This window comes from Alosa pseudoharengus, unplaced genomic scaffold (genome assembly GCF_046254945.1).
Source record: "Alosa pseudoharengus isolate Yale_2024_CS ecotype anadromous, Long Island Sound unplaced genomic scaffold, YU_APseudo_1.1 YU_APseudo_1.1_scf_12, whole genome shotgun sequence".
Classification (NCBI taxonomy): Eukaryota; Metazoa; Chordata; class Actinopteri; order Clupeiformes; family Clupeidae; genus Alosa; species Alosa pseudoharengus.
In genome coordinates this window covers 8434071-8450766 of record NW_027468587.1, presented here as the reverse complement: position 1 = coordinate 8450766, position 16696 = coordinate 8434071, and the positions used below count along the sequence as shown (strand labels likewise).

Sequence of the window (16696 nt, the reverse complement as noted above, 5' to 3'; positions counted from 1 at the left end):
CTTTGTATTATTTTCAGCCCTTGAAATTACTTCAGTTTTACAGCCTGAAAATCACATTGTCTGGTAAGCAATGTTTGGGCATTAACATAATGAAAAGTATTATTCATAGGCAGCCCAAACTTTGTAAGGTGGAAGACAAACATGTTCTTAGTGTGACTGAATAAAGCCATACCAGAAAAGTGGTTGTGATTGGTTCCTGGGATTTCAGTGATTTTGGAAATCAGTTTCCAGTGTCCAGTGGGATCTGCCAAATGCGCTCTTGATCATTCTGGTTCAACTCAAAGTTAAAAAATATTCCACCATGTCCAATCGGAGGCTGCGTAAAATTAACATGCAAGAGTCCAAATATAAATTGTTCTGGCGCACTACCATTCTGTAAATGACTAGTTGCGTGTCTAATGTATCTTGCGTGATCGCGTCAGCCGGGACTACCCATATTAGGACTGTAGACGCAGTAGGATTGTCCTCGCCGCTGTGTCTGAATAAGGAAGTGAGTCATATGTTAATCATTGACGGTAATGCAACGACTCGCCAATACCAACGCAAAAAAGCAGAACGTGGACCACTTTGACTGTACCACTGAACAAGGAAGCAACATGCGCTTATAGACACAAATAATTTGGTTAGCAATAGTGAAGTGAAATTGTCAGCGACTATTGTCAATACTAGCCTAGTCTATTTGTGGACTCTGTTAAGTCACCTGGGGTACCTTACTATTGGTAAGTAATTTGATATTTACTGTCATAATAACAAGCACTTTATTGTTAATTTGTATTAGTTAGTTTAATATAATGGTATTGTTGGGAGCTATAAGTCACTATAGCTGTCTACGGTAGGCTAGCCATTAATGTTTGAAGTTTTTGCCCATGTGCATCTCATCGAAACTATGTGTTGTAGGCTATACTTATTATTTAGTGTAAAGAAAAAAATGAAATAGAACTTGAAAAGTTAGAAAATGACATCTAATTTGAGCAAGATCAACTTTATTGAGGGACAAAAGAACAACATATGTTCTGAAACCTCCGGGGGTACATTTACTTTTATAAAAGTGTCTCTGGTAATCGAAAAGTTACCCAAAGTCTTAACTTTCGGGTAGCCTATTGTGAGCCCTTTTACATGGGGATTTCCGCTACCCAAATTTCGCTCAAAAGATCCCGTAGCCTTGTTCAGTCAACAAGACAAGGCAGCTGCCGTCACCACGCGGAAATAACCATCGCAGCTGAGTATGGCCACCCAGTGGAAAATGTCTAATCTTTTATCTTGAACAAATAGGTTAACCTTGCTTGCGTGCGCCCGAAAAGTAATTGAGGTGTAGCCTATGTCTGTATGTCCCTCTAAGTCTAAACTGAGTTAACTGAAAACATTGTTTCGACTGTCGAGCTTCTCCGAGCATGTGACAGCGTGGTGTGGGGGCTACTCTGTAATCGCCTCGTGCGTGTTCGTCTTTGTTTGTCTGTCTGGTCTGGTCAGGGCATCAGCGTGGCCCAACTTGTCTAACTTGCATTGCAGGCCTGTAACTTTGGTAGGTGGAGTGGAGTGTAGGTCGTTTAACCTATTCAGTTCGTGAATTTGGCCTATTGACACACCTCGTTTGGAACAAACAAAGTAACAGTTGGCCACGACTCTAATTTGTAAATGTCAGGTTGTCAGGTCACTTCACTTTTGCCGAAGAACTTTGTCAACAAATGCTGACCTCACCAGGGCTGACCGTTTTGTATTGTCTTATCACCAGAGATATCCTGCAAGGTTTGTTCTAAGTGAAGTCTGACTGATGCGCTCAAATTGAAACAGCAACAGTGATAAATTCAATACTCCTTTAAGATGGGCCTGGTGGTGAAGTCATCTCCTTTAAAATGGAAATAATCTTCTTCTGCCTTGGCGCTTAAAAGTTTACCCACACCCCAAGGTCTCCATCTGTTCACATTTTAATGTACTGATTTAAGACTGACCTTTGTACTCCATACAAAAATTGCCTTATGCAGTTCCAAAGTTATTATGAACATTATGGATGTCCACAGAGAGGGAAAACTAGCACCAAAAACACACCTGTTGTCAGTAGCCCTAGTATACATCTGATGGATGAAAAAAGTAATATCAATGGGGTTGACGTGAATTGTCGAACAGTTGGTCTGACAAAGACTCTTCAGATTATCCAGCCTAGGCTACTCCACGTTCAGAGTGGTCGTAAATTAGAGGGTTTGGCCTCCTTATGCTAAAGTGGTCTGACATTTTGGGTTCATCAGTGCTGTGTCACCCAGAACACAGGGATGACTCAGGCTTGAGTAGTTGTTTTGGCGTTACTGCAGTGTTTCATCACACCCGGGCATCAGTCAAAATTCATTCATAATATTATTTGTCAATTATTTTCCAAGAATTCACTAACTATATTGTAATATAGTTAATAACTATGCTACTCTCCACGCTGGTTTGAGTTAGTTTCAGTGGACTGATGGGATATTGGCTCATGATTGACTCACTAGAGCATATTCTGAGGCCTATATCACAAAGTGATGATACTGGCTTATAGCAGGTAACTTTGGGAGCTGCTGTTGATCTCAAATCAAGATATCACTTCTGAAGCAATACTTAAAGTAAAGCATTCTTCTGAAAATTAGCAGTTACTCCCAAAGTTACCAGGGTAAGACGGTAACCTTGCTTTGTACTGTACCCCTTTGCTTCTTAAGACATTAGAACAACACCCTTGGCTCTAATTGATTTGCACTACAGACAGAAAATAACATAAAACCTTCCACATTTCTAAGAAAATGTCGAATAGACTTTGATATTCTGACGTATGTAGCGCAAAATAAAATCAGTCAATCTGGCTGTGTACTTCTGTCTTGTTTTGAATAGTTTGTTGTGGATTCAGAAAACATGACGTGTATGACCATCATGTCTTATCAAAATCAAGCTAGCCATGCTGGGGGATCTTGAAATGGTTTCTCTAATGTCATTGCCATCTATTAAAAACAAGAAAACTTTGCTACCTTCAAAACAAGTCAGACAAGGTCACAAGTGAAGGTTTTGTCTCAAGGCTGATGTTTTTCAGCTATCTGGTGGAAAGCCCTAAGATTGATTGAGGAAAAACAAGTGAACTACAAAGCACAGATTGTTTTTGGGCAAAGGACCTTGTAGGACAGTTGTGTGTATAGTCTGTGGCTGCTGTCTAAGTTAGATACTGTACGATAGGATACACAGAACAGCCGGTCATCAAGTTTCACTTAAATACAGAGTAAGAAGAAGTGCAATCAGCAAAACAAAAGGCAAATAAGCATATGGCTAAGATTGTGATTGCAAAAAGTGTATTGATGTGCAAAAAAAAAAAAAAAGACTTGTTACTGTAAACTCAGGAATCAATTTATTGTACTTACCTTTACTTACTCTGAAGGTTCATTTTGAACTGTTCTGAGACACCAGTAATTAATTACTAAAAAACACACATACAAACACATGATTACACTTTCACAGACCTCAGAACATCAGGAAGAGGTTGAGTCTTGTGGATTTGCTGTCTAGCATCTAGCAGTCTTGACACGTTTTGGCTGTTGCACTGCTGCAATGTAGCAATGTAGCAGTGTCTTACATAGCAAAGGCCTAGAGCAGGATATTCTGCCACACCCCAAGGTTTGTTTGTATCAAACTGAGAGGTCAGACTCGTGTCACACGTGGGTTTTCTGCAATGTCAGCAAAAAAAGTTCTCCCAATGTGAAAAATGTAAATCTGTAAAGAATTTCTTTACAACATTTATTGGACAACATTTAGTCCTCTTGATAACTGGTGCAATTGTTTCAGGCTAGCACCTTTTACTAGCTGCCTGCTGTTCAGAGAACATGTTTTCAAAAATTCAAAACCATGTCACCCCCTTTCTCTCTCTTGCTAAAACCATGGTGAGAAACAGCAACCACACTCTTCTCTATTTGCAAATGACTTTCCTTTTATGTAAATGTTTCCCCTGACTCGATTTGTTTTTGTTCCTACCACACACTATATATACAGCGGAGAAAATAAGTATTGAACACGTCAAAATTTTTTTCAGTAAGTATACTTCCAGAGAGGCTATTCGCATAAAATTTTCTACAGACATTAGTATTAACTTAGGTTATCCACACATATTAAAAAATCCAAACATTAATGTCCCTAAGTAGAGTTATGAGTAAAAAAGTGGAATGGCACAGGGAAAAGGTATTGAACACGCTAAAAAAAAACAGTACACAAAGGCAAGGAACATAGAGAGTAATTATCCCTCCTATCTGTGCAAATTAATGTAAGCTGGGTTAGTACATATTGATGAGCTATAAAAAGGTTTTTCGTTACCAAGTTGTCACACAAGAAACATGTCATGATGGGTAAAAGCAAAGAGCTCTTTCAAGACCTTTGCAACATTATTGTTGTAAAACATATCAATGGAACTGGTTACAGATGCATTTCAAAACTTCAGAATCATCCAGTAAGCAGTATTGGAGCCATTATCTGCAAGTGGAAGGAACATCACTGCATCATCAATCGGCCATGCACATGATCTCCTCACAAGAGTCAGAAGGATAGTCAGAAGTGTAGCCTAAGAGCCAAGGACCACTCCAGAAAGACTTGGAGGCAGCAGGTTCAATTGTTACAGAGAAAATCATAGGTAATGCACTCCACCGCCATGGCCTCTATGCACGCTCACCCCACATAACTATTACTGAAGAAAAACATGTCGAAGCTCATTGAAAGTTTGCTACACAACATTTGGACAAGCCTATGAAATACTGAGAGAATGTATTCTGGTCAGGTGAGAGCACAATTTAACTCTTTGGATGTCATACTACACACCATATTTGGAGGAGAAATGGCACTGTGCATCACCCTAAAAATACCATATCAACATTGAAGTTGGGAGGTGGAGGCATCACGGTGTGGGGCTGTTTTTCATCTCATGGTACTGGCAGACTTCATACAGTTGAAGAAATGATGAATGGAGCCATTTTTTCTGGGAGAATCTTGCCATCCACCAGAACAATGAGGATGAGACATGGCTAGACCTTCCAGCAGGACAATGATCCAAAGCATTCAGCAAAGGAAACTCTCAATTGGTTTCAGAGAAAGGAAATTCAGGCCCTGACTTAAATCCAATTGAACAGTTTTGGAAGTTACCTAAAGATCAGGATTTACAAGAGGGACCCCTGGAATCTTCAATATTAAAAGACTATCTGTTTGAAAGAATGGGCCAAAATTACACCTGAATACTGCGACTGATTAGTTTCGTCATAGAGGAAATGCCTTGAAGCTCTCATTACAAATAAAGGGTTTTCCACAAAGTATTTAAGAAATTTCAGTAGGCTTGTTCAATACTTTTTTCCTGGTGGAAAGCCCTAAGATTGATTGAGGAAAAACAAGTGAACTACAAAGCACAGATTGTTTTTGGGCAAAGGACCTTGTAGGACAGTTGTGTGTATAGTCTGTGGCTGCTGTCTAAGTTATATACTGTACGATAGGATACACAGAACAGCCGGTCATCAAGTTTCACTTAAATACAGAGTAAGAAGAAGTGCATCTGTTTAAAAAAAATGGGCCAAAATCACACCTGAATACTGCGACTGATTAGTTTCGTCATAGAGGAAATGCCTTGAAGCTCTCATTACAAATAAAGGGTTTTACACAAAATATTTAAGAAATTTCAGTAGGCATGTTCAATACTTTTTTCCTGTGGCATTCCACTTTTTTACTCATAACTCTACTTATGAACATTAATGTTTGGATTTTTTTTATATGTGTGGATTACCTAAGTTAATACTAATGTCTGGTGAAAATTTCATGCAAATAGCCTCACTGGAAGTATACTTACTGAAAAAAATGTTGACGTGTTCAATATTTATTTTCCCTGCTGTACATCCCTGATCTGCCACAGATAAAAAATCTAATTCCTTGTCCCTATTCCTAATCCCACTCCTTGCATTTGGCATTTACAACATGCAAGTGTGTTTGTCACTCCATAGAAGGTTGTTTACATCCCCATCAGAAAAACACTGGTCCCTAGCTGTATCTTCGCATAGACATGTCAAAAAAAGCATGCGAGAGCTTCAGACCGAGGGGGGTTTGTTTGAGCCTACAGAATGGCCCCAAAAATAATGGATCTCCCCGTGTCTGCATTCAAATCGGCTATACAAACACACATGTATTTATTTAAAAGGTCAGCAATTCTCAGGATCTTTTAAATTATGGTGGTGCCTTGTTTTAGCAGTTTTTTCTTTTTAAGTTAGGTCATTTTTTTGTTTTCACTTGTTGGTAGTGGTTTTAGATTTCATCAATGTATCTAACACAATACTGATTTACTGTGATAGTGTATAAATATATATTAGTGTAGTGTATGAACAGTGTTCAACAACAGTGCTTCCTGCAAAGTAAAACACATGTCTCTCATGTTGCTCATAGTCAAATTGACCTGCTGTTGTTTCATTACAGTTAAGGAAATGAAGAGGGAGGTGAATGCAGCGGCAAACTTCCTCAAGCGGCTCGCTTTAGAGCGAGGCCGTGTGGACGAAGTGAAAGCCGAGCACTTCAGCGAGAAACTCCAAAAACTACTGTGCGAGAAATACGCCGAACACTGGTACCCGGAGAACCCGAGCAAAGGCCAGGCCTACAGGTACACTTACCAAACCTCATTAGCCCATGCGGCGTTGGGATTTCCCTTGGCACCCTTTCATATGTCATGTCATGTCATGTCATGTCATGTCATATCATGTCATTCCTGGAATGTCATACCTGGCTTTTGTTTGTTATTCACACAGATGAGTCAAAACACAGATCTGTAACTTGAAATCATGGTTCACATAGTGTTGTTGACTGGTCGGACTAACGGCCCCTCTGCGTCTGCTCATATCAGGTGCATCAGGATAAATGCGGCAGCGCCCTGTGACGACTGCATCGTGCGGGCCTGTGAGGACAGCGAGCTCCTACCGTCCCAGTTGCGCCTGCCCCGCGAGATCACACTCTGGATCGACCCCCTGGAGGTGTGCGTACGGTGAGTCACTATCCACTGGGGCACGTTTACTCTGACACACACACACACACACACACGGGGGTGTGTGCTTATACAAACTGTGTGAACATCTGCATGTGTGTATGTGCCCATACTCCCATTCACACACATATCCCCAAGACACACCCCCTATATACAGGTGATGTTATCGTCTGACTCAAACCCTGTTAGACAAAATACCACCTGTGTCGTCGTGTATGCTCGTAAGACCAAAATGACTAGCTCTGTTAGTCGTTAGGGATTGAGTAATACAATAATCATCCTACCTTGGTTCCGCGACTGTTCAGTGAAATCTCTGAATTGAAATTGTTCAGTGAAATCTCTGGGCTGGAAGTAAAAACCGTTTCCCTCTAGGTTAATACATGTTGTGCACATCTTCTAATGTTTTTGTTTTGGACTATTGGCAATTTGAGGCAGAAAACGTTTCTATGAATCCCTGGTTTTTTTAATCTTGTGGACCCAAAGCCTGTCATGACTTGTATGCTAAAAATGTGAGCTGATATTCACTCAAAGAGTTTGGAGCAAAGAGTGTTTGGCTGCCACAGCAAGTTTAAGCTTGTCACGTGGGTGCAAACAATGCACAGGCCAAATGCTACATGACTTTTTGCCATATAGCGTGCTTGTGGGGGGTAAAGGGTTAAGGCTGCCAGTCTTATGACATGTTGTTTTCTATATTTCTGATATGTTGCTGATTGGAAAAATAAACGGCCACAGCAATGAAAAAAAGTGAATGATTGATAATGACTGACTGACTATTACTTCAAATGTAAAGCACTTTGAGCTGCATTCTGTGTATGAAAGGTGCTATACAAATAAAGCTTATTATGACCGCCGCGCATCGAAGCGGCGGTCATATAGGTTTAGTCAGATTTATTTTATTTTTTCCCCGCATGTCCAAATTTCCGTCAAGGATTCCCGGGACACTGAAAGACCGGGGTACACGAAACTTGGTGGGCATGTAACCCCACATGGATAGCATGGAACCATCGTTTTTCGTTTTGATCTGTAGCCCCCCCGCTGGACTGGACCCCCTGAAAGGAGTGTAGGGCAGACACAGTTTTCTGTGAATATCTCAAGAACCGTAGGGTTTAGGAGGACCATTTTTTTTTTTATGTTGATTTCAAGGGGCCATGTCAACCCATTCCATAACCACTCATTTCATGTATAGCGCCACCTAGTTAAACACAAAAAAGTAAAAATGAGGTGTTGTAATCGCAGGTATCTGTGACCTAACATAGTCAAAACTGCACGAAATTGGAAGTGTAGGATCATTATGACACCCTCTGAATGCACACCAAGTTTCGTGGAATTCCGTTCATGGGGGGCCACACAAATTATGTTACTATACACCAACTGGCCTGTAGGTGGCCGGAGACAGTTTTCTGTGAATATCTCGAGAACCGTAGGGCCTAGGAGGTCCACCTTTTTTTTGTATGTTGGTCTTAAGGGTAAATGTCAACCCATCCCATTACCACTTATTTCATGTATAGCGCCACCTAGTTAAAAATTAAAAAGCAAAAAATTAGGTGTTCATCACAATATCTCTGGCTGACATGGTCAAAACTGCACGAAATTGAAAGTGTAGGATCATTATGACACCTTCCGAATGCATGCCAAGTTTTGTGAACTTTCGTTCATGGGGGGCCTTACAATAAAATGATTTATGTGTACATTTAGTGACCGTACACCAACAAGGATTCCTGGGACACTGAATCCTTGCATGTAACCCCACATAGATAGCATGGAACCATCGTTTTTCGTTTTGATCTGTTGCTGGACTGGACCCCCCGAAAGGAGGGTAGGGCAGACACAGTTTTCTGTGAATATCTTGAGAACCGTAGGGCCTAGGATGACCAATTTTTTCTGTATGTTTGCCTCCAGGGGTGATGTTAACCCATTCCATGTGCACACATGTGCATAAACAGATACACACGCACACGCATACATTCACAGTAATCATACGTATGACACATACTCACACAGTAGACATATGTACGCATGCATGCACATGCACAAACACACATACGCAGACAAACACACAAGCACGCACACACACACACACACACACACACACACACACACACACACACACACACACACACATACATTCACAGTAATCATACGTATGACACATACTCACACAGTAGACATATGTACGCATGCATGCACATGCACAAACACACATACGCAGACAAACACACAAGCACGCACACACACACACACACACACACACACACACATACATTCACAGTAATCATACGTATGACACATACTCACACAGTAGACATATGTACGCATGCATGCACATGCACAAACACACATACGCAGACAAACACACAAGCACGCACACACACACACACACACACACACACACACACACACACACATAAACAGAAACGTGTGCACGCACACATGCACACAATTCAAGAATTTCTCATTATGAATTATGAACAGGCAAGATGGGGGTGAGGTTGTATAAAATTATTTTTACATGTGAAATCTATGAACTATCATGTTTTGGTACTTGTTGTCTAGCAGATACCGGTGAGAATTGAGTGTGGATAATGCAATTTAGTGAGACAGTTAGAATCATATAGGCCTTTCAGCGTGATTTATTTTTGTGGAAAAAATGTACTGGACTGGGCGGCGGTCATATTTTGTACCGCTCTGCGGTACATCTAGTTATTATTATTATTATTATTATTATTATTATTATTATTATTATATTATTTTACTTGTAGATGATGCAGTCTGTGATTGTGGTCATAAAAGTCCATCTGTACAGTTTGTAGCTGTATATTAGAAATAAATAACAAAAGTTCTGTCCTTGCTTAAGTGCATACCAGAGTGCCCAAAGATTTGACCGTTCAACCTGCTCCGCAACATCTACAACTCCTATGTACACACGTGTTCTATGTTGCTGTCAGTGGCAGTTGTTTTTGTACATGGTTGTGAAACACCCCATTCATTTTCTCCTGAGAAGAAATTTGTATTTTTTATTTTTTTTATTTTTCCTTTATTTAACCAGGGGGATCTTATTGAGACTATAGTCTCTTTTTCAAATGGTCCCTGGCCAAGAAAGGCAAAACTGTAAATAAAATAGAGAAACCTCATCTACAAAAAGACAGACAAACAGTAGACCAACAACAAACAGAACCGTGCACACAATATAACATGTCATTTGTGAGTTGTTTCCTCTCCTTATTTAATCTCTCTCTTTCTTTTCCCCCTAGGTCTGGAGAGAACTGCCGGTATTTCACTGTGGCCAGTTTCAGCAAGAGTGAGGAGGAGGAGCATGAGGACAAGAGTGACCAAGATGGTAGCGTGTCCCCCTCGGACCTCGCAAACTTGGAAACCTCAGATTACCACTCGGCCAGCTCGTCCGACTGCGGGTCAGAGGCCTCCAGCGACGCCGAGGAAGAAGGGAGAGATGGAGAGTTGGAGGGAAAGAAAGAGAAGGAGAAGGAGAAGAAGGAGAAAGCTGAGGAGAAGCCGTTTGTTATCACTATGAGGCCCAGGACACGAGGACCACACAAGGGCCCAAAATCTCAGGTATATAAAATGTGTACTATTCAGCAGGCCCAAGGGCTCAAAATCTCAGGTATATAAAATGTGTACTATTCAGCAGGCCCAAGGGCCCAAAATCTCAGGTATATAAAACGTGTACTATTCACCAGTTATTACACGGCTCTTCACAATGCAAGTAGAACGCTCCATTGACTTGAATGGGTTTTCCCAAAGTTCTAGCGGTCATTATTTTCGACTAGAGAACCTGTGAAAAAAATTAATGACCGCTGTCAATGGCAACGGAGTTTGTGCTTCTAATTCAGGTCATTCATATCACTCCGCAACTACTGGAACTTCATTCAAAAGTGAAAAGCAGACGGTTGATCAGCTGTGTTCTAAAGAATGTTTGATTCAAGTTCAGCGTGTGTTGTTGCGAACTATTTGTTTCTCAGCAAAAGTAAACCCACGATGAACGGTAACAAATAGGCTATAGCCTAGGCTATGTAGGCTAAATAGTCATATTGTGGGGAGTTTATTGTTTCGTTTTGGCAAGTAGCCAAGCAGTGTAATAAGCGGGATAATGTATAGAACGCCGGTCATTATTGGGAAAATAAGTCCCATCAGGGCGGAACAAGACTCCTCCGCTGCGCGTCGGGTCTGGTTCGCCCTGACCCTTTCCCAATAATGACCGGCGTTCTATACATTATCCCTTACTTGACATGCGACAACCGCTGAAAATAATAATAATATTGCGTTGAGCTAAACTAGACTGTGTTTCCGGAAAGAGTTGTTGAGCAAAATGTTAGTCTCTATCTATTAACGATAGTAGTCTCGCTCTCATTTAAAAGGGAAAGTCATCAATGCCTTGGGAAACGCCTCTGAATAGCAACACTAAAGTCATTCATGTTCTTCTGGACCTCAGATTGAAATGACCGATATCCCAAGACATTCAGTTCAATTTAGAAGTGTTCCTATTCATTGACTGTCTGGTGTTCATCTTTTGTAGCAACAGCAGCACCCGCAAAAGCACCAGCACCCGCAGAAGCACCACCCGCAGAAGCACCAGCAGCACCAGCAGCAGCAGCAGAAGCAGCAAATCCTAGGGCCGCAGTATTTCTACCACCCAGCTCCCATGTGGCCTCAGTATAAAAAGAAGGGTCCTGTCTTCCTGACCACGGTGTGTGGGCCCCCACCGCCCCCCATGGTAGGCTACTACCTGCTGCCCAAGCCCCCGCCCCAGTTCATCATGCCCCATGCCACCCTTCAACCGTGGGGTGCAGTGAAGGGATAAACACCCCCTAGGACCACCAGTCTTGCCACTCAGGACTGGTATTTTCTTAATTTCTTTTATATGAATTCCACTGTAGTTGTTTTGAAATGAAATGAGTCACAGTCATATCTGTTTTTGGGTCAACACAATGCCTGTTTTTTTTTTTAGAAAAAAAGAAAAGAAAAATATCTTTAACCAAATACAATAGCTTTTAATATGACTATATTTATTTTTACACCTTTTATTTCTTACCTTACACCTTTGGACTTGACTGAGGTTTGATGGCCAGTTGGCAAATTTCACACATTTCAAAATAGATTCACGTTACGCAATGTTTGTATAAACCCCATTGATATTTCCGTCGGTGAGGGCGACATGACCGTATAAATGACCTCCAATCTTGTTACCACAGACACTTACAGGTCACACAAGGGGCAAATGTATCATGAATTTCTTAATTTTAATGAAAGTTCAATATGTTATGTGCCCTATCCTAGAATGGTGGAGATTATTAGGGATGCGATGATGGGCATCCAGTCTATATAAAGTGAAAAACAACATTATCTATTCTATGCAACCAAACAAGGAATGTAGCTTGTTCTGTAGGGCTATCCTTTAAACTAAAAATCCTCTCTTAGTAGAATCTGACATTTGCAGTTGCATACAGACCAAAGTAGAGTGGATGAATCGTGTCAGAGCGCCCCCCAGTGTCCTTTATGAGTAGTACTAGAAACTGGTGGAATGATAGAACCTCGCCTTTTAGTGTTCCAAAGAAAAAGTCTTTGCACTGCCTATTCTAGGTCTAGCAAAGGTCGCAGGGATACTCAGCAGTGCCACAAGGGCATTTTCCCCTCTACAAAAATGTTCCCTCTTCATTTGGAGTATTTTTCCTCTATATGCAAGACAAATTAACATGCCTCTGGTTCAATGCTTCATGCAAAGGATAAATTGGATGTAATGCAACATGAATACACCCTCGCGAGCACACATGCATGCATGCATGCACACACACACACACGCACGCACGCACGCACGCACGCACAATCTTTGTTTTTCTACTATAAAAAAAATGTGATTCCTGTCAATGTGATTACCTGCTGTCAGGAGAATTATCACTGTGATTTACATTCAGAATCTCTGTGGTCCAGGGCATAATTAACCAATATGTGCAAAACAACAACTGTAAATAGGGATGTTATTCTACATGGCCTGTCTGAAATTGAATACGTACTGTGTCATGGGCATGCTTGGTTTTTTTGTTTGTATTTAATCTAATCTCGGTGGTGCTATACACAGCTCAAAGCTATCCTGCCTAATCTATTTATGGCTCTTTTTTAATACAAATGCATGTGTCTTTGTTTGTTTTCCAAGTCACAAAAAGCTTTGTACAGTCTATGTAACTGCTCGGATTTCTCATTGAGAAATTGCAAATCCCTTCAGATCACCTTTCAGAAAATGTATCACAGATATTTTTGAACTTGAACTTTCTATGAAACTGGTGTTTTTTTGTTTGTTTTGTTTTTTTGTAATTTTCCTTGTGGGTTTTGTAATACAGTCAGTGCTCGTGTTTGGAGCTGTGGCTTTCATTATGTTTCCTACAAACCCCTTCATAATGGATCATTTCAAGCGGGTTATAAGGGTGCACTTTTAATGTATATAGCTTTTGTCTCCGGGCTAAGATTCTGCCAAAACTTTGTCCCTGGAGCTGCATATTAATTTATTGTTAACATTTCACTGTCACCCTTAAACATGCTTGGTTTACTGTATCTTTGATATGTGTGTGCTTATTTATTTTCAATTTTCAAAGAAAAAAGAGTCACTTTTTGTCAGTGATGTTACATGCCTGTTGTAGTTTGTTCTTGGGAGGCGTTATTCTGTGTTCTCATTCATTCATTCACTCACATGCTTAATCACAATTCATTTTTTGTTTTTGTTTTTTTAAATACAATATATGAGAAAATAATTGCTTTATGACTCTTTCATTTGCACATTATATACACATTATATACTCATCAAATACTGTCCTACAACCTTGTAAATCCATATAGACACACATAACACACACATTCATACAAACCAATAAAAGTACCGGTAACTTGCTCATGTAACACTGCAACTCGCTTGGTACGCATGTGGACACCATGGCCTTGTTTGAGTGGGCACTGGCATACACACTGGTGTGAATGCGTGAGAGCGGGGTCACTGCCGTCAGCATTGGTCAGACAGGATGCCCTGACGGAAGGATCCGCAGGGGGCGACTGCGTCACATGGCCCAAGGTCATTACGTAGTTCCTCAAAGTCAACCTGAGACTACGCTGGGGGGAAGGAGGGAGGGAGGGAGGGAGTTCTGGTGACTTTGGTAGTTAGGAAGGTCGATCCATTGGGGTCCCATTTCATTTTCATTAAGTTGTACTTAAAAATTAAGGCAATTCAAATATAAATTATAAAAACATATTTATACTTATACATTTTGTTCCACTTAGATTGAGGAGGAGTCATGAGTCAGGTGCTAGGCTCTTGTCACTTATAAGGCTTTCATCTTGAATAAAAAAAATACACATAGCTAACTGAGTTAAAGACATTTTCTAGATAAAAAGTGATTTAACTTGAATATCAGATAACACATTTGGAGGAGGTGTCTTCAGCTATTAAGCGTGGAATAAAAGCATTCATTTTTAGTGCATCCTATAGGATATTCACAGTATGGTTATTATTCTGTTAATTCCATTAATATATTTTTTTCTTATTTAGGCCTTATGACTTAGAAAGTACACTAATAAGGCCTGATGATTGTAATTTTCTTAGGACTTTGTGGTTTACCTCTTTGTGCTTTGAACTTTAGTTAGAGCTTCTTGTAGTTCAGACAGCATCTGCGTGATGAGCAGTAAGTGCTATGTTACTGTACAAAACGGTTGGCTTTGACCTGATTTCACACCGGATTTTCAGTTTAATTACTGCAAAAATGGATTTGCACACTGACTGCACTGCCAGTTTTGCCCATTAGATGTCCTTTTTGAATTGACCTTTAAGAGGTGGTCAGTAGCATACAGTAAAAGGAGAGGAGAAAAGGTGGCTAAGGTTTATTGCTGTCATTTGAAAGAGCTACCAATAAGCATTTAGAATTGGGAGGATGGCAGTCTCAAATAAGTAGCGTTCACAGCTACACAGCTGTACATATTTTGTGAAGATGTGAAACATAGGGTTATTGGGTTATAGTATCAGAAACTCCTAGAAGAAAAGTCTGCCAAGCTTTCAGGGTCATTCCCAAGACTGGCTGATATTGTTACCAAAGGTGCATAAGTGAGGGATTACTAATTGGGATATTTCTGGCTTTAACTTTATAACAAATTAACAATAAAACACTCCATAAACCTCATTTTTCTGGGAAGGTAAGTGAGGTGAGTTGAATGATGATGTATGGCATGCCAATAACATATGACAATGGCATTCCATATGAATTCATAAATAAGTGTCCGGAAAATATTTCCATGCATTTTATATATACTTGTCTGTTCCATTCCCCTGCCCCATTATGGATAAAAGAAGACCTATACACCCCAGACCTGTGGCTGTGTAGACTGAGGTTAGTTTGACTACCTCTTGCAATTTGATTAGATGTTTTCTTAAAGTATTTAAACAAACTGTGTGGCTTCATCTTTAATCAGTAGCGTCGGAGGTTGACTAACATCCCTCTTGTCACCTAGGAGGGGAGTTATAAGGCTTTCATCTTGAATAAAAGATTATACATGGCTGGGGGGGGGGGGCTACCACACATGGGTTCAAGTGCCCACGGGGTGCCCAAGGGCCCAAGTCTGGCTTGGGTCATTTACTTGGGTCATTTACTTGGGTCATTTTGGGTCACTTACCGTCACTCTCTAACTGTCCTATCACAATAAAAAAGAAAATATAATTACAAAATTAAAAAAAGAATAAAAAGAATACACATGGCTGACTGAGTTTTAGACATTTTCTAGATAAAAAGAGATTTAACTTGAATATCAAAAAACACAATGGGAGGCAGAGTCCTCTCCCTCATGTGGAATAAAAGCATTCATTTTAGTGCATCTTATAGGATATTCACGCTACAGTTATTATCCTGATAATTCTATTTAAGTCTATTCATATTTTTCTTATTTAGGCCTTATGACTTTATATACACCTTCATTTTAATATCGGTGTAATGTTTATTGATGTCATTGTAAGTTGCTTTGGACATACATACAAACATAAACAATAAACATAAACATTCACGCTGGACCTGTGCCATCTCGACTATGTAGTCCATTCCCATTGGTCTGCTATGCATCCACATCATAGCTACAGTATTGTCCACTCCCACTGGACTGCCCTTAGCAGTTTCACTCTCACTATGTTGCGTTCACATGCTGTGTGCCTCTCAAGAGCCATAATATAAACAAATAGCATCACTATAGCTGTCTGCTGTCCCTCCTCAACCTAACAGTAGTGACTGTATGTGCACACCATAAACCCACTAAGTCAGTTCTATTTCTACACTGAATGTTGGCGCTCCCCATCTTCCCCAATAAATGAAATGAATTGTATAAGTTAATGTATGTAGATCTACTGTACAGCCCACATCAAACGTAATGGCTTGTTCTCGAATGAACAAGTTTCACCCCCTTATTCAATTGTAAGACGTGGCTATAGTGTATTATTAGAAAATAAGCTAATGTTTGTACTTGCACACAGAGAAAATAGCGCAGTATACTCCTCAAAGAACTAAAAACAAGTTAAAATACGATAAAATAACCATGATCTTCAAAAATTATATGACAATGGCAATCTAAGGCTTCTAAACATACTGCATAGCCTACATCTGACTTTGTGGCATATTTGAAAGAGGTTGGTTTAATGTTTTATACAGTGTTAGACTTACTATC

The 16696-nt window shown here is 40.2% G+C and overlaps 1 protein-coding gene across 1 annotated transcript; it reads left to right on the top strand.

Moving 5' to 3' along the window:
• The first annotated feature begins 535 nt into the window (after positions 1–535).
• Positions 536–13758, top strand: LOC143118868 (uncharacterized). Its single transcript, XM_076279994.1, has 5 exons — positions 536–719; positions 6442–6622; positions 6863–7000; positions 10252–10570; positions 11532–13758. The coding sequence occupies exons 2-5, from the start codon at positions 6450–6452 to the stop codon at positions 11814–11816; spliced, it is 915 nt and encodes a 304-aa protein (XP_076136109.1). The 5' UTR covers positions 536–719; positions 6442–6449; the 3' UTR covers positions 11817–13758.
• Positions 13759–16696: the final 2938 nt, after the last annotated feature.